Source organism: Chiloscyllium plagiosum, chromosome 28 (genome assembly GCF_004010195.1).
Source record: "Chiloscyllium plagiosum isolate BGI_BamShark_2017 chromosome 28, ASM401019v2, whole genome shotgun sequence".
Taxonomy (NCBI): domain Eukaryota; kingdom Metazoa; phylum Chordata; class Chondrichthyes; order Orectolobiformes; family Hemiscylliidae; genus Chiloscyllium; species Chiloscyllium plagiosum.
This window is the reverse complement of record NC_057737.1, coordinates 45,633,535-45,651,598: the sequence shown is the minus strand read 5'-3', so window position 1 is coordinate 45,651,598 and position 18,064 is coordinate 45,633,535. Positions and strand designations below refer to the sequence as shown.

The 18,064-nt window shown below is 41.1% G+C and overlaps 1 protein-coding gene across 3 annotated transcripts in view; it reads right to left on the bottom strand.

Moving 5' to 3' along the window:
- ube2g1a (ubiquitin-conjugating enzyme E2G 1a (UBC7 homolog, yeast)) overlaps positions 1–18,064 on the bottom strand; it is a 71,549-nt gene that overhangs the window by 15,861 nt on the left and 37,624 nt on the right. For all 3 annotated transcript variants that reach the window (XR_006315833.1, XR_006315832.1, XM_043718815.1), the window contains exon 2: positions 8,614–8,716. Coding sequence is in view for 1 of the 3 variants with exons in the window: in XM_043718815.1 (XP_043574750.1) it covers positions 8,614–8,716 (103 nt within the window). In the remaining 2 variants the exon portion in view is untranslated. The remainder of the gene's footprint in view (positions 1–8,613; positions 8,717–18,064) is intronic.

The window sequence follows — 18,064 nt, the reverse complement described above, 5'->3', positions numbered from 1 at the left end:
CTTAAAATATTTGAGGGGATTGGAAAGGGTATGTGTTGAGAGGCTGTTTCCACTCAGGTGAATTTCAAACTAGGGAGCACAGTTGCAGAATGAAGGATCTCCCAAATATTGCAGACAGGAGGAAAAATTTCAGAGGGTCTCTGGAATAAGTCCACATAGATCACCTCATCTGCTGGTGCCCTCATCCTCTGATACTTCAAAAAAACTCTACCCCATGAGACAAGCTTGGTCATTACATGTATTGAAAGCTTATTTATGCGAATCAGGCAGAAAAGTAGAGTTGAGGCCACCATCAAGTAAACTATAATCCAAGTGATGGACGTCACGCAAAAGTGGGAATGGCTTGGTCATTACATGTATTGAAAGCTTATTTATGCGAATCAGGCAGAAAAGTAGAGTTGAGGCCACCATCAAGTAAGTTGAAACTTTATTGCTGGAACAGCACAGCAGGTCAGGCAGCATCCAGGGAACAGGAGATTCGACGTTTCGGGCACAGGCCCTTCTTCCCTCACTTTCACCATCAAGTAAACTATAATCCAAGTGATGGACGTCACGCAAAAGTGGGAATGGCTGATCGTTTTATGTCTTGGGTTTTATTTTAACAAATGGGAAAAGAAAAAGGAAGACAGACAGAAAAATCAAAATGAGAGATGTCCAAAGCAATCATTAGCTAAGACTCTAAATTCACACAGCACCAATTTTTAACTCTTCTAGCTGACTCCTTTTTTGATAAATTGTGCACACAATTTTTGCCATAAATACATTTGAAAATAATGACCATGTTATCTGGAGCATTGTCAGAGCACACTTGCAGTCAAAAACACATGCTTTACAGTTCTCACAGGAACTGCTTGAACGTAACTCCAGCATCATGTTTAAAATCTTGTATAGATGCACAATAGGCTACTTACCTCCTCCTACCGTCCCCTTGACCATAACCCCACCCCCCACCACCAAACCATCATCTCCCAGACCATCCATAACCTCATCACCTCAGGGGACCTCCCATCCACCGCCTCCAACCTCATAGTCCCACAACCCCGCACCGCCCGTTTCTACCTCCTGCCCAAAATCCACAAACCTGACTGCCCCGGACGACCCATCGTCTCAGCCTGCTCCTGCCCAACCGAACTCATCTCCGCATACCTCGACACGGTCCTGTCCCCATTAGTCCAAGAACCCCCCACCTACGTTCGTGACACCACCCACGCCCTCCACCTCCTCCAGGATTTCCGCTTCCCCGGTCCCCAACGCCTCATCTTCACCATGGACATCCAGTCCCTGTACACCTCCATCCCCCATCACAAAGGACTCAAAGCACTCCGCTTCTTCCTCTCCCGCCGTACCACCCAGTACCCTTCCACCGACACCCTCCTTCGACTGACCGAACTGGTCCTCACCCTGAACAACTTTCCTTTCCAATCCTCCCACTTTCTCCAAACAAAAGGAGTAGCCATGGGCACCCGCAGGGGCCCCAGCTATGCCTGCCTCTTCGTAGGGTATGTGGAACAATCCATCTTCCGCAACTACACTGGCCCCACCCCCCATCTTTTCCTCCGCTACATTGATGACTGTATCGGCGCTACCTCGTGCTCCCACGAGGAGGTTGAACAGCTCATCCACTACACTAACACCTTCCACCCCAACCTCAAATTCACCTGGACAGTCTCGGACTCCTCCCTCCCCTTCCGAGACCTTTCTGTTTCTATCTCAGGCGACCGAATCAACACGGACATCTACTACAAACCTACCGACTCCCACAGCTACCTGGACTACACCTCCTCCCATCCTGCCCCCTGTAAAAACGCCATCCCATTCTCCCAATTCCTTCGTCTCCGCCGCATCTGCTCCCAGGAGGACCAGTTCAAAATACGTACAACACAGATGGCCTCCTTCCTTTGGTTGGAGGGTTCCCAGTCGGAAGATAAGACGCTCCTCCTCCGACCGTCGGGTTGTTGTTGTTTGGCGGTGGATGAGTCCAATGAGGCCATCTGTGTTGTACGTATTTTGAACTGGTCCTCCTGGGAGCAGATGCGGCGGGCCGCCTTCCTGACCTGCAGTCTTCTTGTTGACCTCTCCGCCTCCATCCTACTCCGACCTATCACCCTCACCTTGACCTCTTTCCACCTATCACATTTCCAACGCCCCTCCTCCAAGTCCCTCCTCCCTACCTTTTATCTTCTCCTGCTGAACACTCTCTGCTCATTCCTGAAGAAGGGCCTGTGCCCGAAACGTCGAATCTCCTGTTCCCTGGATGCTGCCTGACCTGCTGTGCTTTTCCAGCAATAAAGTTTCAACTTTGATCTCCAGCATCTGCAGACCTCACTTTCTTGCAGTCTTCTGCAGTCTTCTTCTTGACCTCTCCGCCTCCGTCCTACTCCGACCTATCACCCTCACCTTGACCTCTTTCCACCTATCACATTTCCAACTCCCCTCCTCCAAGTCCCTCCTCCCTACCTTTTATCTTCTCCTGCTGAACACTCTCTGCTCATTCCTGAAGAAGGGCCTGTGCCCGAAACGTCGAATCTCCTGTTCCCTGGATGCTGCCTGACCTGCTGTGCTGTTCCAGCAATAAAGTTTCAACTTTGATCTCCAGCATCTGCAGACCTCACTTTCTCCACTTAGCCTGTCAATCCTCTCCACCATTCAACAAAATCACCTGTTCCGACAGTCAATTCTACATACTGGTCTTTGCCCCATATTCCTGAATACATTAACAAAATATTTAATTTTAAAATTATTACCACCTGCAACAGGAAGTTCTAGTCATTTACCAACCTCTGAAAAGGAGTTTTAATGTCACTTCCAAAAGCTGTAGTTTGAATTTTAAGCCAGTTTTTGGTCATTTAGTCCAAGATTCCTCAACTAGTGAATACAGATTTCCCAATATTTTTGTTTTCTTTTAATACCATGAAACTGCAACCAAATCAACCCTTAGCCTTCTAAAATCCAAATAATTTGACCCCAGCTCGTTTAATATTACCCCAGCTTCACATTTGGAGCCCAGGTATTATTTATTATTCATGTACTGCCTCCAAGGCCAAAAACACCCTTCCTAAAATTGTGGCTAGAACTGCTTGTAGTATTTTCGTGACCCTGAAAATAGGACTTTTGCTCCCATGCATGCTAGCCTTCATCCTTTGACAGATGCCATTAACATTGAAGGAGAAAAATGCAAAATGGGCAAACACTTTAATAGGATTAATTAAGATCACAATTCAAGATATATGTAACATTAACCATTAGGTCATAAACCAAATCTGGCTCATTAAATCTATATGGCCCTGCAATACAGCTGAACAGACAGGCATAAAACTAAAGTTTTATAGCATCAAACAGAAAACCTGTCTTCCTTTTGAAAAAGCTCTTTCATTCTAAACAGGATAGTTTGGAAGATACATGTTAACAGGTGGCACTGTAGAAAACAAGCAACTTGCCCAACGCACACAAGTGTTGACCTTATTTCTGAAAATACAGGGTTACAAAGCAGACTACCTGCTAGCTCTCCAAATTGGGTAGAATAAAACTCAATTACAGTTTCATTAGAGATTATTCTTCTTTATTGTTGTGACAGGATTCTACATAGTTGCTAAATACGAATATTGGAGGATAAAATAGTACAGGGAGTCCATTCAAATCAATTTATACTTAAATTGGAAAAGAATGCAAGAGACAGCCACCCAAGGGTGGTGGCACAGTGGTAACATCCCTACTTCTGGGCCAAAAAGCTAGACCTCAAGTCCCACCTGCTCCATAGCTGCGTCAAAACATGGCTGATTAGTTTGAAAATACAGTATAGTATGAGGAAACTTTCATATGTTGGATTTTTAAAGTTGTACTGCTATGGCATCACGGTTGTAAATTGGGGACATGGTTTACCAGTAATTTCTATTCTCCCATGTGCTTTAGAGACTTGGACAAGCTACAGAAGGTATTTCAAAGCAGTGGAGAATAAAAGGGTCCAATGCCAGACTCCCATAGCAACTGCTCTAATCAGATCAGAGGCCATCAGGGGTACAACAGAAATGCTTTAGAAATGACCCTGAAGCATTAATGAAGGACCACAGAATCCCTATGTTTTATAAGGTGGCCATTTAGCCTACTGAATCTGAAGAGGATCTCATCCCCATCCCACACCGCCCCCATAGCCCTGCGTGTGTTTTTTTTTGAAAAAACATTCCTAATCCTCCTAACCAGCATATTCACAGACCATGGAAGGAAACTTGCTGTCCACGTTAGAAAGAGGTCATAAAGGATATTTTAAAAATTCCAGTTGACTCACAGGAGTTCTTAGCTCGAGACACACCAACACGGAGGGCAGGAAGGCACTGAACTCAAAAAGACTTCACAAAAGGGAGGCCAAAACCCAATAACCAGGCTACCTGACTAAATGTCCTGTAAAGTTTCAAATTTAGAATGCAGAGTCTGCAGATTGTGGACTTCCAAGCATCTCAGTACCAACATATCATCCTCAATCCCAATTCCAGAAAGAAAAGAGTCTGGGTGGGTTACTCTTCAGAGGGTCAGTGTGGACTTGTTGGGCCAAAGGGCCTGCTTCCACACTAAGGAAACCTAGTCTAAACTAGACTGCCTCGAAGAAAATGCTAAATACAAGACAATCAGTTATGTTCAATTTCTCAAGTTTTTACAGTGCAGATTAATAAAAGCTGAAGTAAATGTGATAAGTTGAAAATCATTTTAGTGTAAAAGTCTTGTGCCATTTGTAGTCCGCACTGAAATTTGCGCAAAAATGGTTGTAACGAATGTCCCCAAGCTCAATGACTGATCATGGTACATGGTCTTCAACCTTCTGTATTGCTCTGCTACTTTCAAAGTAAATCACTTCAACTCATTCATCAATGCCTGCCCTGCTGAGTTGCACTGTCCTGGTCAGATTCCATTCGCACCTACCTAAATCAGAATATGCTAGTGACTTCTATTCTTGCTCCCACATTGATTAAACATCAAAAGATCAAAACCACTGCGGCTCATCTCTCCTAAAGCCCCTCTCCCTGGACAGTGGCTAAAACCAGATTGCTTTCAATCCCAATGCCCCTTTTGACCAAGAATATCTTCTCCATCACAAAGACTATTTGCTTCCATTCTAATATTGCCGATAGCTGTCCCAGCCTCATCTCATCTGGGCTAAAGTTCACACTGTTGTTACCTCAACTATTTGAATGCACTTGGGTGACTTCTGAAACCATACAATTGTATTTCTTAATTCACAGATGCTTGCCCATCAAAACTGTTCATTTGGATCCATGGGTCCAGATCCACCAACAGCTTAACTTCTCAAGTGTTAATTCTACATGGCAACATCCACAGCAACCAGGAGATAACCCCATTTGGTGGGCTTCACTAAAATAGGAGTAAAGGCACGGATATCATGACCAACTGGATGCTCGCAGTTGAGGGATGGATGATTTATAAAGTAATGACTCAGCCACGCCAGCTGATTTATTTAATTGGGAGAGGTGGTTTTCCAGTTACACCAATGCAATTCCATGTTCAGAAAACAAAGTAGTGAAAACAGATATTCAGAAATGCGGTTTTCACGGTATACTAACAGATCGTGAAGAATATGCTTTTTAAAGATAGTATCACAACCAGTCTTGGCTCTCTTGCAATTTCTAAAGCATCAGTAAACAAGATGGACCACTTTAAACCAGTTTCCTGGAATTTGATAGTATGGAAACAATCAGAAACTTAAAGGAAAATGTGAAGCAAGAGCAAAACATTATGAGCTAAGAGTATGACAAACAGAAGGAAACAAATTCAATCACGTTTTTTCAAAAATAATTTTGACTATCATGGTTTTCTCACTAAGGTGCAGTCTGAAATTGACAGATCTGTAATGCAATCCTTGACAACTGCTCCTTTGTTTCTGGCCCACGACACAGTTGAGTGTTGTGCTGTGAGGATTAGCGCAATTTGAAACAGAAATGCAAATAATGCGCTGTGCAATTTTAACCGTCTGAATGAGCTACTGAAGTCCGGTAAATAGTTAAAACGGAAATTAAAGCCAGATCATTTCAGGTTCAAACAGATAGGCTGGGTAATCCATCCACATTCAGAGAATCTGGTAGTTGGTAAAAGCTCAAGGATTAGATAAGATTCCTTACAGTATGGAAACAGGCCATTTAGCCAAACAAGTCAACACTAACTCTCCGAAGAGTAACCCACCCAGACCCATTCCCCTACCCTATATTTACCTCTGACTAATGCACCTAACACAATGGGCAATTTAGCATGACCAATTCACCTGATCTGCACATCTTTTGATTGTGGTAGGAATCCGGAGCACCCAGAGGAAGCCTGTGCAGGCAGAGAGAATGTGCAAACTCCACACAGTCGCCCATGACTGGAATCAAACCCGGGTTCCTGGCGTTGAAGCAGCAGTGCTAACTGCTGAGCCACTGTGCTGCCCATTTCACTCATTTTCTTAAGAGAAGGTTTCCTAGATAGATCAAAAAACCAGGGCTGAATTCAATTGAACATGCTTGCAGGCCAGGAGGACTGTAGTCTTTCCTCTGAAAACAACCGGCTTTCCTCCTGATTATTTGACTCCCATAATCCTTCCTTTGACACAACCTCTGATCTTTCACCTAGTCGGAGGAGGTACAGAAGGGAGGCCATTCAGTCCATTGAGTCTATGTCTGCACAATGTTGATCAAATCAGTCAGCCCCATTCACATTTACCTTTGTAGTCCTTTAAGCTCCTATCCAACTTACTTTCGCAACCTTCTTTATAAGCTTCACTTCCAGGCAGGGATCTATAAATAATTTCAGTTGGAAATGTGTATTTCGGTTTTCTATCCAGACCTCTTCCCCAGCATCCTCACTGTTAATGCCTTCAAAACTTCTCCTTCTGAAAGATGGACTAGTAGTCGAACTAAGACATCTTATTTAATTAAAGATTGATAAATGTAATGCCTTGTAAAGGCTCCACCTATCCAGTACAGGCATCACTGCAAATTCAAGTTTGCAATTGAGGAATCCCATAATCTCTAGTGCGATGTCCATTTTTTGAGCCCCCACCTCCATATTTCTTGACTAATCATCAAGAACTTACATCAACAATGCACATTATCAGCTTTCAAAACCATGTCAGATTGCAACTACATATAGACAGAGCTCAACTCCTCTACTGTATGATCTGTATTTACCCAACATCCAGTACTGGTGGAACAGACATTTCTTCTAAACAAAGTAATGCCTTCACTCTATTCCTGGACTGATTTCATCCATCTACCTGGTAACTACTGAAACTGAACTAGTAAAAAATAATTTTTAACCATAGTGCCATTTAATTGAATAAGCCTCTGACCACACATCCACACCATATCCAAACTCTCTATCCCAACTTCCAGCATTGCTCATCTGTACCTCAATGTATCTGAAATTTTCCACCATATTCACATTACAGGTAACAAACTGATAGAATAAGAGTCATACAGCATGGAAACAGACCCTTCAGTCCAACCAGTCTATGCCAACCAAATGCCCAAACTAGAAGTCCCACCTGCCTGTGCCTGGGCCATACCCCTCCTATTCATGTACTTATCCAAATGTCTTTTAAAGACTAATTGTACCCACATCCACCATTTCCTCACGAAGTTCATTGTACACACATGAACCACCCGGCTTAAAAAAAAATTTGTCCCTCATGTCTTTAAATCTGTTGCCTTAATGTTCCCTCTAGCTTGATCCATTCACTATATAGTGTCTTCCAAGGAGTAACCAGTAAAATTCAGACTTGAAGGAAAATGCCAACTTTTGTGAAACAATTCTAGTCAAGCTGTCATTCCTTCATCCAATGTGTACACATCAGTTCTTCACTGGCATAATTTCTACTTGTAATAGGTTCTGTTACAACTGCTCATTTCCATTATAGACTACATGTAATTACTTTTCCTTCCAATTCCATGCAGTGTATTGTTCTTTCTTATTACCATCACAATAGTGACCACAAACAGTACTAAAACTGGACTGGGGCATAGGACTGGGTAATGAACATGGAGAAGAGTGTTCGCAGTCTGAAACTATTAAACTCAAATGTTGAGTCCTGAAGGCTGAAAATGTGTTGCTGGAAAAGCGCAGCAGGTCAGACAGCATCCAAGGAGCAGGAGAATAGACGTTTCGGGCATGAGCCCTTCTTCAAGAATGTCTCCTGCTCCTTGGATGCTGCCTGATCTGCTGCGCTTTTCCAGCAACACATTTTCAGCTCTGACAATATTTGACAACTTGTTAGTTTCATCCAATAAAAGTCTTGACTGGAGTAGTGTATGAAGTGCTGAATATCTGGTTTGGTTATAACTGATGAGGAGCAATTTGTTAGAAGGGTCTTTTCAAAATCTGAAAAGTTGAGTTACTCATTGGTTATTCCTCAATTATAAACTGAAGAACCCATTTCAAACAGCCTTTAAAAAGTGTATTAAAATGTTTCAAGTTAATACAATTGCAAAACCTTTTTACCCCCTTCTGCAAATGGGAGCAAGTTATCAGTATGCCCAAGGATAATATTGCAAATCACTACGTGGTGCATGCTGGACTCCTGAAAGGGCAAAGAAAGCACAATCATAAGAATAGGCCTATGGATTCAATACTTACAATAGCGTATCAGGAGGGCCTATGATAAGTACTTCCCATCTGTATAGGTCATTATCGTCGATCAATCCTGCTGAAAAACCATCAACAGGATTCTTGTTCAGCTCTAGGAATGATAAGGATGGACAAAGGTTACATTTCTAGCAAGTTCTAATATTTCACATATCATGACAGAGCATCATTCAAAACTAAACACAAGTTTGACTTTTGTCTGCAGGACTGACTAAAGGTCTAAGACCATTGTGAAAACACAATCTGTTACTCAAAAGTTAAGAACACTGAATTTTTAAATTGCATTGATAATGAATGCAGCATTTGACAGACCAGCTTAATTAAATTACATTTTAATGGCCAAGGTAAGCATGAATAAGGTTCTACCATATGCTTAAGCCCACATCTACACAAACTGCAAAGGCTCTTGTGGTGCACTGGTACGGTCCCTACCTCTGAGCCAGAGGCTGGGGCAGGTAGGTCTTGAACTCAGAAGTGCAAGATAACAGATCCTTGCAGGCCAATTAGAAAATACCTACAATGAGTCTTCCAAATGCGTGCAAACAATACTGGAACAAGCCACTCACCTTGGACATGCTGCAACTACCCTGTATTTACAGCATTGACACATCCTCCAACCATAAACCATTATGATGGGCAACATGTTCAGGCATACTCAACGTCATGGCAAAAATCATTGGAGACTGAAGACCTCAACATGCAAAGACAAAAAACAGTACAGGACAGGAACAGACCCAAGACTGTACTAACACAGCACCTTTGAAGTAAAATTCTTTTGCTTCGATGCAGCTTGTAGTCCCTCCATTTCCTGCCTATTCCGGTGAGGGGAAAGATTTAAAAAAGGGACCAAAAGGCAACTTTTTCCACACAAAAGGGTGCCATATGTATGGAATGAGCTGCCAGAGGAAGTGGGGAAAGCTGGGACAATTACAACATTTAAAAAGGAATCAGGATGGGTATACAAATAGGAAAGATTTAGAGGGATGTGAATCATGTACTAGATTAATTTGGGTTATCTAGTTGGCATGAACGAGTTGGACCAAAGGATCTGTTTTTGTGCTATATATCTGACTATGTATCTGCCAAGGTACCTCACACATTACTATTGTATCTGTTTCTACCACTTCCTCTAGGAAGTACATTCCAGGCATTTACCACTCAAAATACTTGCCGCATCTCCTTTAAAACTTATCCCCTTTTACTTTAAACCTCTGTACCCTAGTAATTGACATTTCTACTCTAGGAAAACTATCCATGCCCTCAGATTTTATAAATGTCTAGCATGTCGCACCTAATTCTCCAACATTCATATTTATCCAATTTTTTTCCTCATAGTTAATACCCTCCAAACTGGGCCACATCCTGATAAACTGTTTCAGTCCCCTCTCCAAAGCCTCCACATCCTTCTGGTAGTGTAGCGACTGGAACTGTATGCAATATGCCCTCATTGAAGTGCTTTACAGCTGTAACATGACTTGCTAATTTTTAATACTCTATTCACTTTCAAGGAATTGTGGACCTATAATCAAGATTTCTTTGTATGTTAATACTTCCAAGGGTTCTGCCATTTACTGCATACTTCCCTCCAGCATTAGACCTTCCAAAATGAATCATCTTGGATTTGCCCGGTTTAAATTCCATCTACATTTCTCCATCCCAAAACTCCAACTTATCTATACTGTTGTATCCTCTGGAAATCCTCCTCACCACGTATAGCTCCCAAAGTCTTTGTGACGACAACGACAACAACGATATAGCATTGATCCAGATCCCTGCATCTCACCAGTGGTCAGTTAGAAAAACACCCTCGCCACTTTCTTTGACCAAGTCGGCTCGACATCCACTTACCAGCTCACTGTGGATCCCATGTGACTCCACCTTCTGTAACAGCCTGGCATGACAGATCTGAGTAAATCCTGTCCACAAGAAGTTTCTCCAATAATTTCCCTATGATTCATGCAAGGCTCATTAGCTTGTAATTTCCCAGATTGACCTTGCTGCCCTTCTTAAACAAAGGAATAACACTGACTATTCTCCAGTCCTCTGGGACCTCACCGGTGACTAAAAGGAATGTAAAGATTTCATACAAAGGTGCCAGCAATTAGCAATTTCCTTCCTTGCCTCAGTATTTGGGATAGATCCCATCTGGTCCTGGGGGACTGGCCTACCTTAATGCTGTTCAAAACACCCAATACCACCTTTTAAAAAAAATCAACATGCCCTAGAATATTAATCTACCCCTTTCTGCACTCACCATCCAGCATGCCATTCTCCTCTGTGAACACAAAAAAGAAAGAATTTGTTAAGAACCTCACCCATGTCCTCTGGCTCCACGCACAAATTCCTTCCTTTGTCCTTCAGTGGACCGACTCTTTGGTGAGCTATCCTCTTTCTCCTTGTATAAGTATAAAGGATGTTGAGATTTTCTTTAGTCTTGTTCCAAGAACACCACCATTTAGCCCTAACTCCTTATTTAAATGGTTTCCTGCTTTCTTTATATTCTTCAAGGGCTCTGTCTTCAGTTTCTACACCTTAAGTATGCCTCCTTTTTTTTTTGAAAGAGCTCAATTTCTCATCATCCTTATCCTTTGTTTTCACTGGAATATTCCTGTCCTAAACGCTAATCAACTAGCCTTTAAAAGAATCCAACAGTGTCAGATATGGACTTGCCCTCAGTCACCCCAAATCTACCTCCCCAGTTCCTGCCTAATACGGTCAGAGTTGCTGGATGAGCCCTCCCAGGAATCATCCCTTAGTACAGCTGTGATTATCTCCCTATTCAGTCATGTAACTCCCCCACTTCTTATATCCCCCTCTATATTGCCTGAAATATCTAAATACCAGAACATTAAGCTGCTAGTCTTGTTGCTCTCTCAACTAAGTCTCTGCCTTACCAGTCATATTTCTTGTATTAAAACAAATACACCTCAGACAGACAGTCAATCCTACAGAGTGTTCGGTAAGCGCTTCCTGTTAGTTTCTCACTCCTCGCTTCACTTGCTGACCTACTGCTCTGGTTCCCACCCACTGCCAAACTAGTTTAAACACTCCTTCCAACCCCAATGAAATAATCTATTCTCTCGTGGGAATTGTCCTCTTAAAAAGATTTGTCAAGTTCTCTGCAGAAAATCCACAACCACATTTCAGGAATTAGCATCCAGAAGGAAACTAACTTGGTTCAAATATTAAAGCTCTTTAAATCAGAAAGAAAACTGTTTTGTGGCCTCAAAGTGTAAATACACACAGTCTCAGCTGGTTATAAGATTAAGGCGATGCATGCAAATAATAAAACTGGCTAATTCAGCATAAATTAACAGCAAATTGATTAACTTAAAAACCCTTGTCAAGTTGGTTGGTCATTCTTATTATCAATGCAAGGAAGTTTTCATCTGCATGGGTCAAAATCAAAACTCTAATGCCGTGTTGCTCAGCATGTTCACTAATAGACCACTACTTATTATCAGCCCCTAATCAAGAACTAACCACACACATTGCTCTTAAACAGTAACCACACAGTCAGATCTTGATAACATTTATCAAAATATAATTGTCAGGTTTCTAATGAACCACAAGTTGAAGGGCCACTAAGAAAAATATCTGCTTTCTCTACTTCTGCTCCGACTGCTTCTAAATGACAATGCATTTAGATTCTGCAGGACTGTTCAATGAAGTGCTGTAAAAGTTACTCGAGGTGAATCCAGTAACACAGGCAATGCTAATTGAATAACTTGATTTTAACTTTGCTTAGTTGTCAAACATTTGAGGTGCGCAGGTGTTGGATTATATTAGTCATCGCAAATGAGGGTAGAAATGAGGACGGCACGGTGGCAGTGTTTAGCACTGCTGCCTCACAGCGCCAGAGACCCAGGTTCAATTCCCACCTTGGGCAACTGTGTGTGGAGTTTCTCCCAGTGTCAGCATGGGTTTCCTCCAGGTGCTCCAGTTTCCTCCCACAGTCCAAAGATGTGCAGGTTAGGTGAATTGGCCATGCTAAAATTGCCCGTAGTGTTAGGTGTAGGGAAATGGGTCTGGGTGGGTTGCTCTTCGGAGGGTCGGTGTGGACTTGTTGGACCGAAGGGCCTGTTTCCACATTGTAAGTAATCTAATCTAAAAAAAATGCCAATAAGCTAGGCCAGTGTAGCAAATTCCAAATCTGTTCAGCCTTCATCCTAACATTTGTCAAGATGAGTAGTTGTTTGGTTTTTTTCCACTAAAATATCAGATGTTTTGGTGTAAAAAGGAGCAGGATTACTGGAGACAGTCCATGAACAAAAGGCCTGTTAAAAATCTGAAATGGCAGGCAATGGAGTGCAAACAAGAGAAGAATCAGGGTACAAAAGCCAAAAAGAGATTTGTAGATTGTTTTCCCTCCAAGTCCAATATACCAATTGTTAAATGTAGACAGCATATCCTAAGGTTTTAAAAACAAACTGCAGAATGTGGTCAGAAAAAGATTAGTTAAGAAAATATCACCACCCTTTGCAACCTTTTCAAAACTATTCTCCTAGATTTAGTAGTAATTGCATGCATCTTAAACGCTGTTAGCTTAAAACTTCAATCCTATTTTGTTAGGAAGCCAGTTACTATAGAATGCATATTGCTGAAAAACATTGTGAAATCTTCTTATTTTGTATTCAAGGCCATTCACAAGGAATACCACAGTTAAGGGGAAAAACCTACATGACTGGAGTTTTGAATCATTAATAAGTAAATTCTGATATATCAAGACATTGGCATATACCTCTTCATAATGACTGGCAAACTCAAATTTCAAAGAAAAAGTTAACTTGATTGGTCAAGGCACTGGTTCATTTCTCAGGTCACACTTAGAGAACTTCAGTACAAGTGCACCAAATTGCATGCCTGACTGAATCCTAAAATCAGTTGTCAGCATAATGTTTTGCACAGGTTCACAAAGCAAATGCTGTCCAATGTAGAATTTTCGCTTCGGCGGGTCGGTGTGGACTTGTTGGGCCGAAGGGCCTGTTTCTACACTGTAATCTAATCTAATCTAATCTAATCTAAAATCAGTTGTCAGCATAATTTTTTGCACAGGTTCACAAAGCAAATGCTGTCCAATGTAGAATCACATGTTTTGTTGTAAACAGTATTAAAAGCTTTGCAAACACGAGCTGGATGAGTGGTACCAGCATCCCCTCCAATTTCCTTTCTTGCTCTCCAAGCCTCCAAAGCTTGCGCATGGGAGCAATTTCTGGAACCAAAGTCAATGTCGTGATCAGAATGCTATGACAGACCACATGCCTGGAATCTTGGAGCTAAAAGGAAACATTGTTAAGACCTTGTGCATTATAAGAACTGATGCAATGTGACACTTGGTATAATCTTCCAGTTTTTGGAATTTGCAGTACACATATCTGGCAGCATACAGGCACTGAAACTCATGTACCATATTACTAATTTGAGATGCAGACAAAATGTTTTGGCGGCTGGATGTTTTAGCAGCAAACATCACTAGTATTGCTAGTGTATAATTTTTTAAAATATAAACTTTTTTATAATTAACCTGTTCAGAGATGTTATTGCACAGCACTGGAGCAGTGGGACTTTCACCTGGGCTTTCCAAAGAGGTGAGACACCACTACGCCACAAGAGGGCCACTGCTGCTGCAGCATTGTTGCAAAATGTACTTAACTTCACCTGTCAATCAAAACCTTGAGATCACATTGCTCCAAGATAACCTAGGTACAGGTCGTTCTACGATAATGCTCCAGTTGCGTTCCTCTGCAACCCCATGCTATAGAAAATTGCACTATGGAAACAGCTAGAAAATCATGCTGTACATGATTGCTGTAGAAACTCACTATTTCCGTTCAGTACAAAGTTCACATTATCCAAGCAGCATCCACAGTTCATCGATCGTGTTTAACCAAAATGACCTGTAGGTTGGACACTTTTCTGGACCCAAGAGATGGTCTTCGGACTGTTCATAACAACGTCAACACTACTTTTACTTCTTTATAAATTATTACAACTTCATTTTGTAACAAGCCACAAATATGGTTAACTGATCTACAAAAAATTGATGAGATTAATAATCCTATTAGATAATACTTTCCCAATACAAGTTTTAACCAGTACTATTGGTAGGAGATTAGACAGACCTGGAAAAACAACCTGAAATTCTATTTGCCTTCAAGTTTTCTCATATGGTTTGTGCACAAGGTCAGCTTGTTCCCTACAATAATTAACAAAATGAGATTGCACAGCATATAACTTTTACCAAGGAGTCTTGTGACGCAGTGTCTCTCCATGGGCGAGAAGTTCAATGTTCAAATCTTTGCTACCCTATAGGTATATAAAATATCCAAAGTCATAATTAAATTGGCCTGTTGATGTAATCTTTGATGGTGTTATGGTGAGCAAAATGAGTCTATCCAAAGAAGATTGATTTAAAAACTCTTTCAATTGGTTAGTGGAAAATTATAATCCTTAACTAGGAAAAGTGAATGATTTTTCATGATTGAAAACTAGTTACTGTAGAGGCTCCACCCAATACATGCTTAGGCCAAGAAATTCAGGCAGGAAAACAAAGCTTGGTTACATGCCCAAAAATGTTAACCTTGCATCTGGTTATTATTATTCTTGGAAAAAGTAGTCACTCATTCCCATAACTTGCAAAATATCACTAAATTCTTTCAGAGACAGCATGTGCACAAAAAGTGCCTCATTGAGAGGGACCTTGGGGAATGTTAGTACACTTGTATAAAGTTATGCTGGCAGACTAACCTAATTTTAATGCAACATTTGACTGGCAGTGATGTACTTTTAGAACAAAACTATTTAATTATTGACTCCACTTCAGTCAAATTATCTGAGGCAAGTTAATTCTAAGATGTTGAAACAAAACATCCTTATAAACTCTAGAAAAATCATCTTACTCCAAATCCAGGTTACACAAGTAAGGACAGTTCCACAGCACTGCATGAATAATTACATAATAGGACTTATATCATTAGCAACTCAGATGTATGTCACACATTTTAGATAATATAAATTTGTTAGTAAACCTTGGAAGGTTTGGGCTGTTGGGAGGGCACAGTACATTGTGTTTTGAGTTTGAGAATGTCACTTGTAGCATAGGGAAAGCAGAACTAGTTGATAATAAACTGAGGGCAATTTCCAAGCTGCAGTCTCTTTAATTGTTTTCTGGTTGCTCAGGCCTCTCTGATTCAGAATCAAAATTCACTGCCATCTGTTGGGAACCTCATTGGCTGTGCGTGCAAGTGGCTTAGAGGAAACATGTTTGCAAGTAATATCAATACAGATAGCAAGAGCTTTGTTAAAAGTATGAGAAGGAAGAGCAGCTAAAGTGCACGTAAATACCTTGGCGAATGAGACTTGGGAAGTAATAGGGAATCACGATGGCAGAAGAGTTGAATAAATACTGTGCATCTGGTTTTACAATAGAAGACATTAGCTTTGCCGAATTACTAGATATTCAAAAGCTTAAACGAGAGAGGAAGTAAACACTATCACTGAAAAGGTGAGTGAAACAAAATGGGGCTAAAGGCCAATTAGACCCCTGAACTGCTAATGTAATCTTTTCCCTTATTTGGAAAGGAAAGGAAATCAACCAGTTTGTAGGCTAGTTAGATTAATTGGAATATTTTAGTCTATTATAAAATTTTGTTCATTATAAAGAACAGAGCATTTAGAAATAATGCTTAAGCAGATTCCATGTGGGTTCATTAAGGAGAAATCTTGCCTAACAAATTTATGAGAATTCTTTTGGAGGTGGTAACCAGCAGGATAGATAAAAGGGGAAGTAGGGGGATGTACTTTACAGCAAACGTTGTTTTAACTGGCAGTTTATAACCTGGTGCTGTTGATAAATGGGCAAAAGTTATATATCAGATACTTCAAACACGGCACAGCTTAATATATTATCGTGATCTCCATGTCTGAGTAGTCATTTGAAGGCACAAGTAACAAGTCTGTCTGCTGGTAAGTTTTATTTAAGGCAAAGTTGCATTATTCAAGTGATTTATTTAAAAATGGGGTCATAGTAGGACAATGTTTGGAAAACACTATACAATATTTACACTCTTCCTCTCACACTGAAAGCAGACTTTTGTGGTCACTTTTGCTAGCTTAACCCTGTATCCTGCTTTTTGTTTTCAGTTCTGTAATCTTTGATTTTTTTAAAAAATCCTTCCAATCCTCAGACTTGGCATGCTCTTTAACAATTTAAATCTTACTTTTAAGCTAGCAACTTTCTCTCCTTGATGTTTACCACAGGTTAGTAAACAAAATTAAGGCATAATGGATTTGGGATAATATAGTGGTATAGATTGAGGATTGGTTGAGAGAAAGCAGAGTGTACAAATACCAAGTCATTTTCAGGATGCCAGGCTATTACCAGAAGGGCTGGAAAGATCAGTACTTGAACCACAGCTGGTGTGAGGACAAACTGCAATATTTCCAACTTCCTGATGGCATACGTAGGTGGTCTGAATAAGAGTTGCAAGAGGATACAAGGGAGGTTCAAAAACAGACCGGGACAGATTAAGTGAACTGGCAAGAACAAGCAGATGGAATACAAGTGGAAAATCATCCACTTTGGCAGAAAAAGGAGAAATGCTTTGATTTGTTTTGATAAATGAAGGGGGCTGGGAAATGTGGTGTTCAGAGAGACCTGACATCCTTACTCAAGTCACTCCCTCAGGAAATAAAAAGCTACCATGAATATGAGTACAAACAGTTGTACTAAGTTGTTAGCTTAAAAGAAAGAGATTACATTGTTAAAGAGAATGCCAAGTCTGAGGATTGGACTGAAAGGCAACAGGACTGAAAGCAAGAGAAAGCAGGATACAGGGTTAAGCTAGCAATAGCAATCACAAAAGGCTTCTTTCGGTGTAAGAGGAAGAGAGTGTAAATATTGTATAGTGTTTCCCAAACATTCTCCTATGACCCCATTTTTAAATAAAATCACTTGAATGATGCAACTTTGCCTTAAACAAAACTTACCAGCAGACAGACTTGTTACTTGCGCCTTCAAATGACTACTCAGACATGGAGATCACGATAATACATTAAGCCGTGCCAAAGTACATGATATATAATTTTTCCTCATTTATCAACAGCACCAGATTATAAACTGCCAGTTAAACCAACGTTTGCTGTATAGTGCGTCCCCGACTTACCCTTTATCTACCCTGCTGGTTACCACCTCCAAAGGCATGCTCACAAATTTGTTAGCTGAAAATGTGTTGCTGGAAAAGCGCAGCAGGTCAGGCCGCATCCAAGGAGCAGGAGAATCGACGTTTCAGGCCTGAGCCCTTCTTCAGGAATGAGGCAAGTGTGTCCAGCTAAGATAAAAGGAAGGGGCGTTGGAAATGCGATAGGTGGAAGGAGGTCAAGGTGATAGGCTGGAGTGGGGGTGGGGGCAGAGAGGTCAGGAAGAAGATTGCAGGTTAGGAAG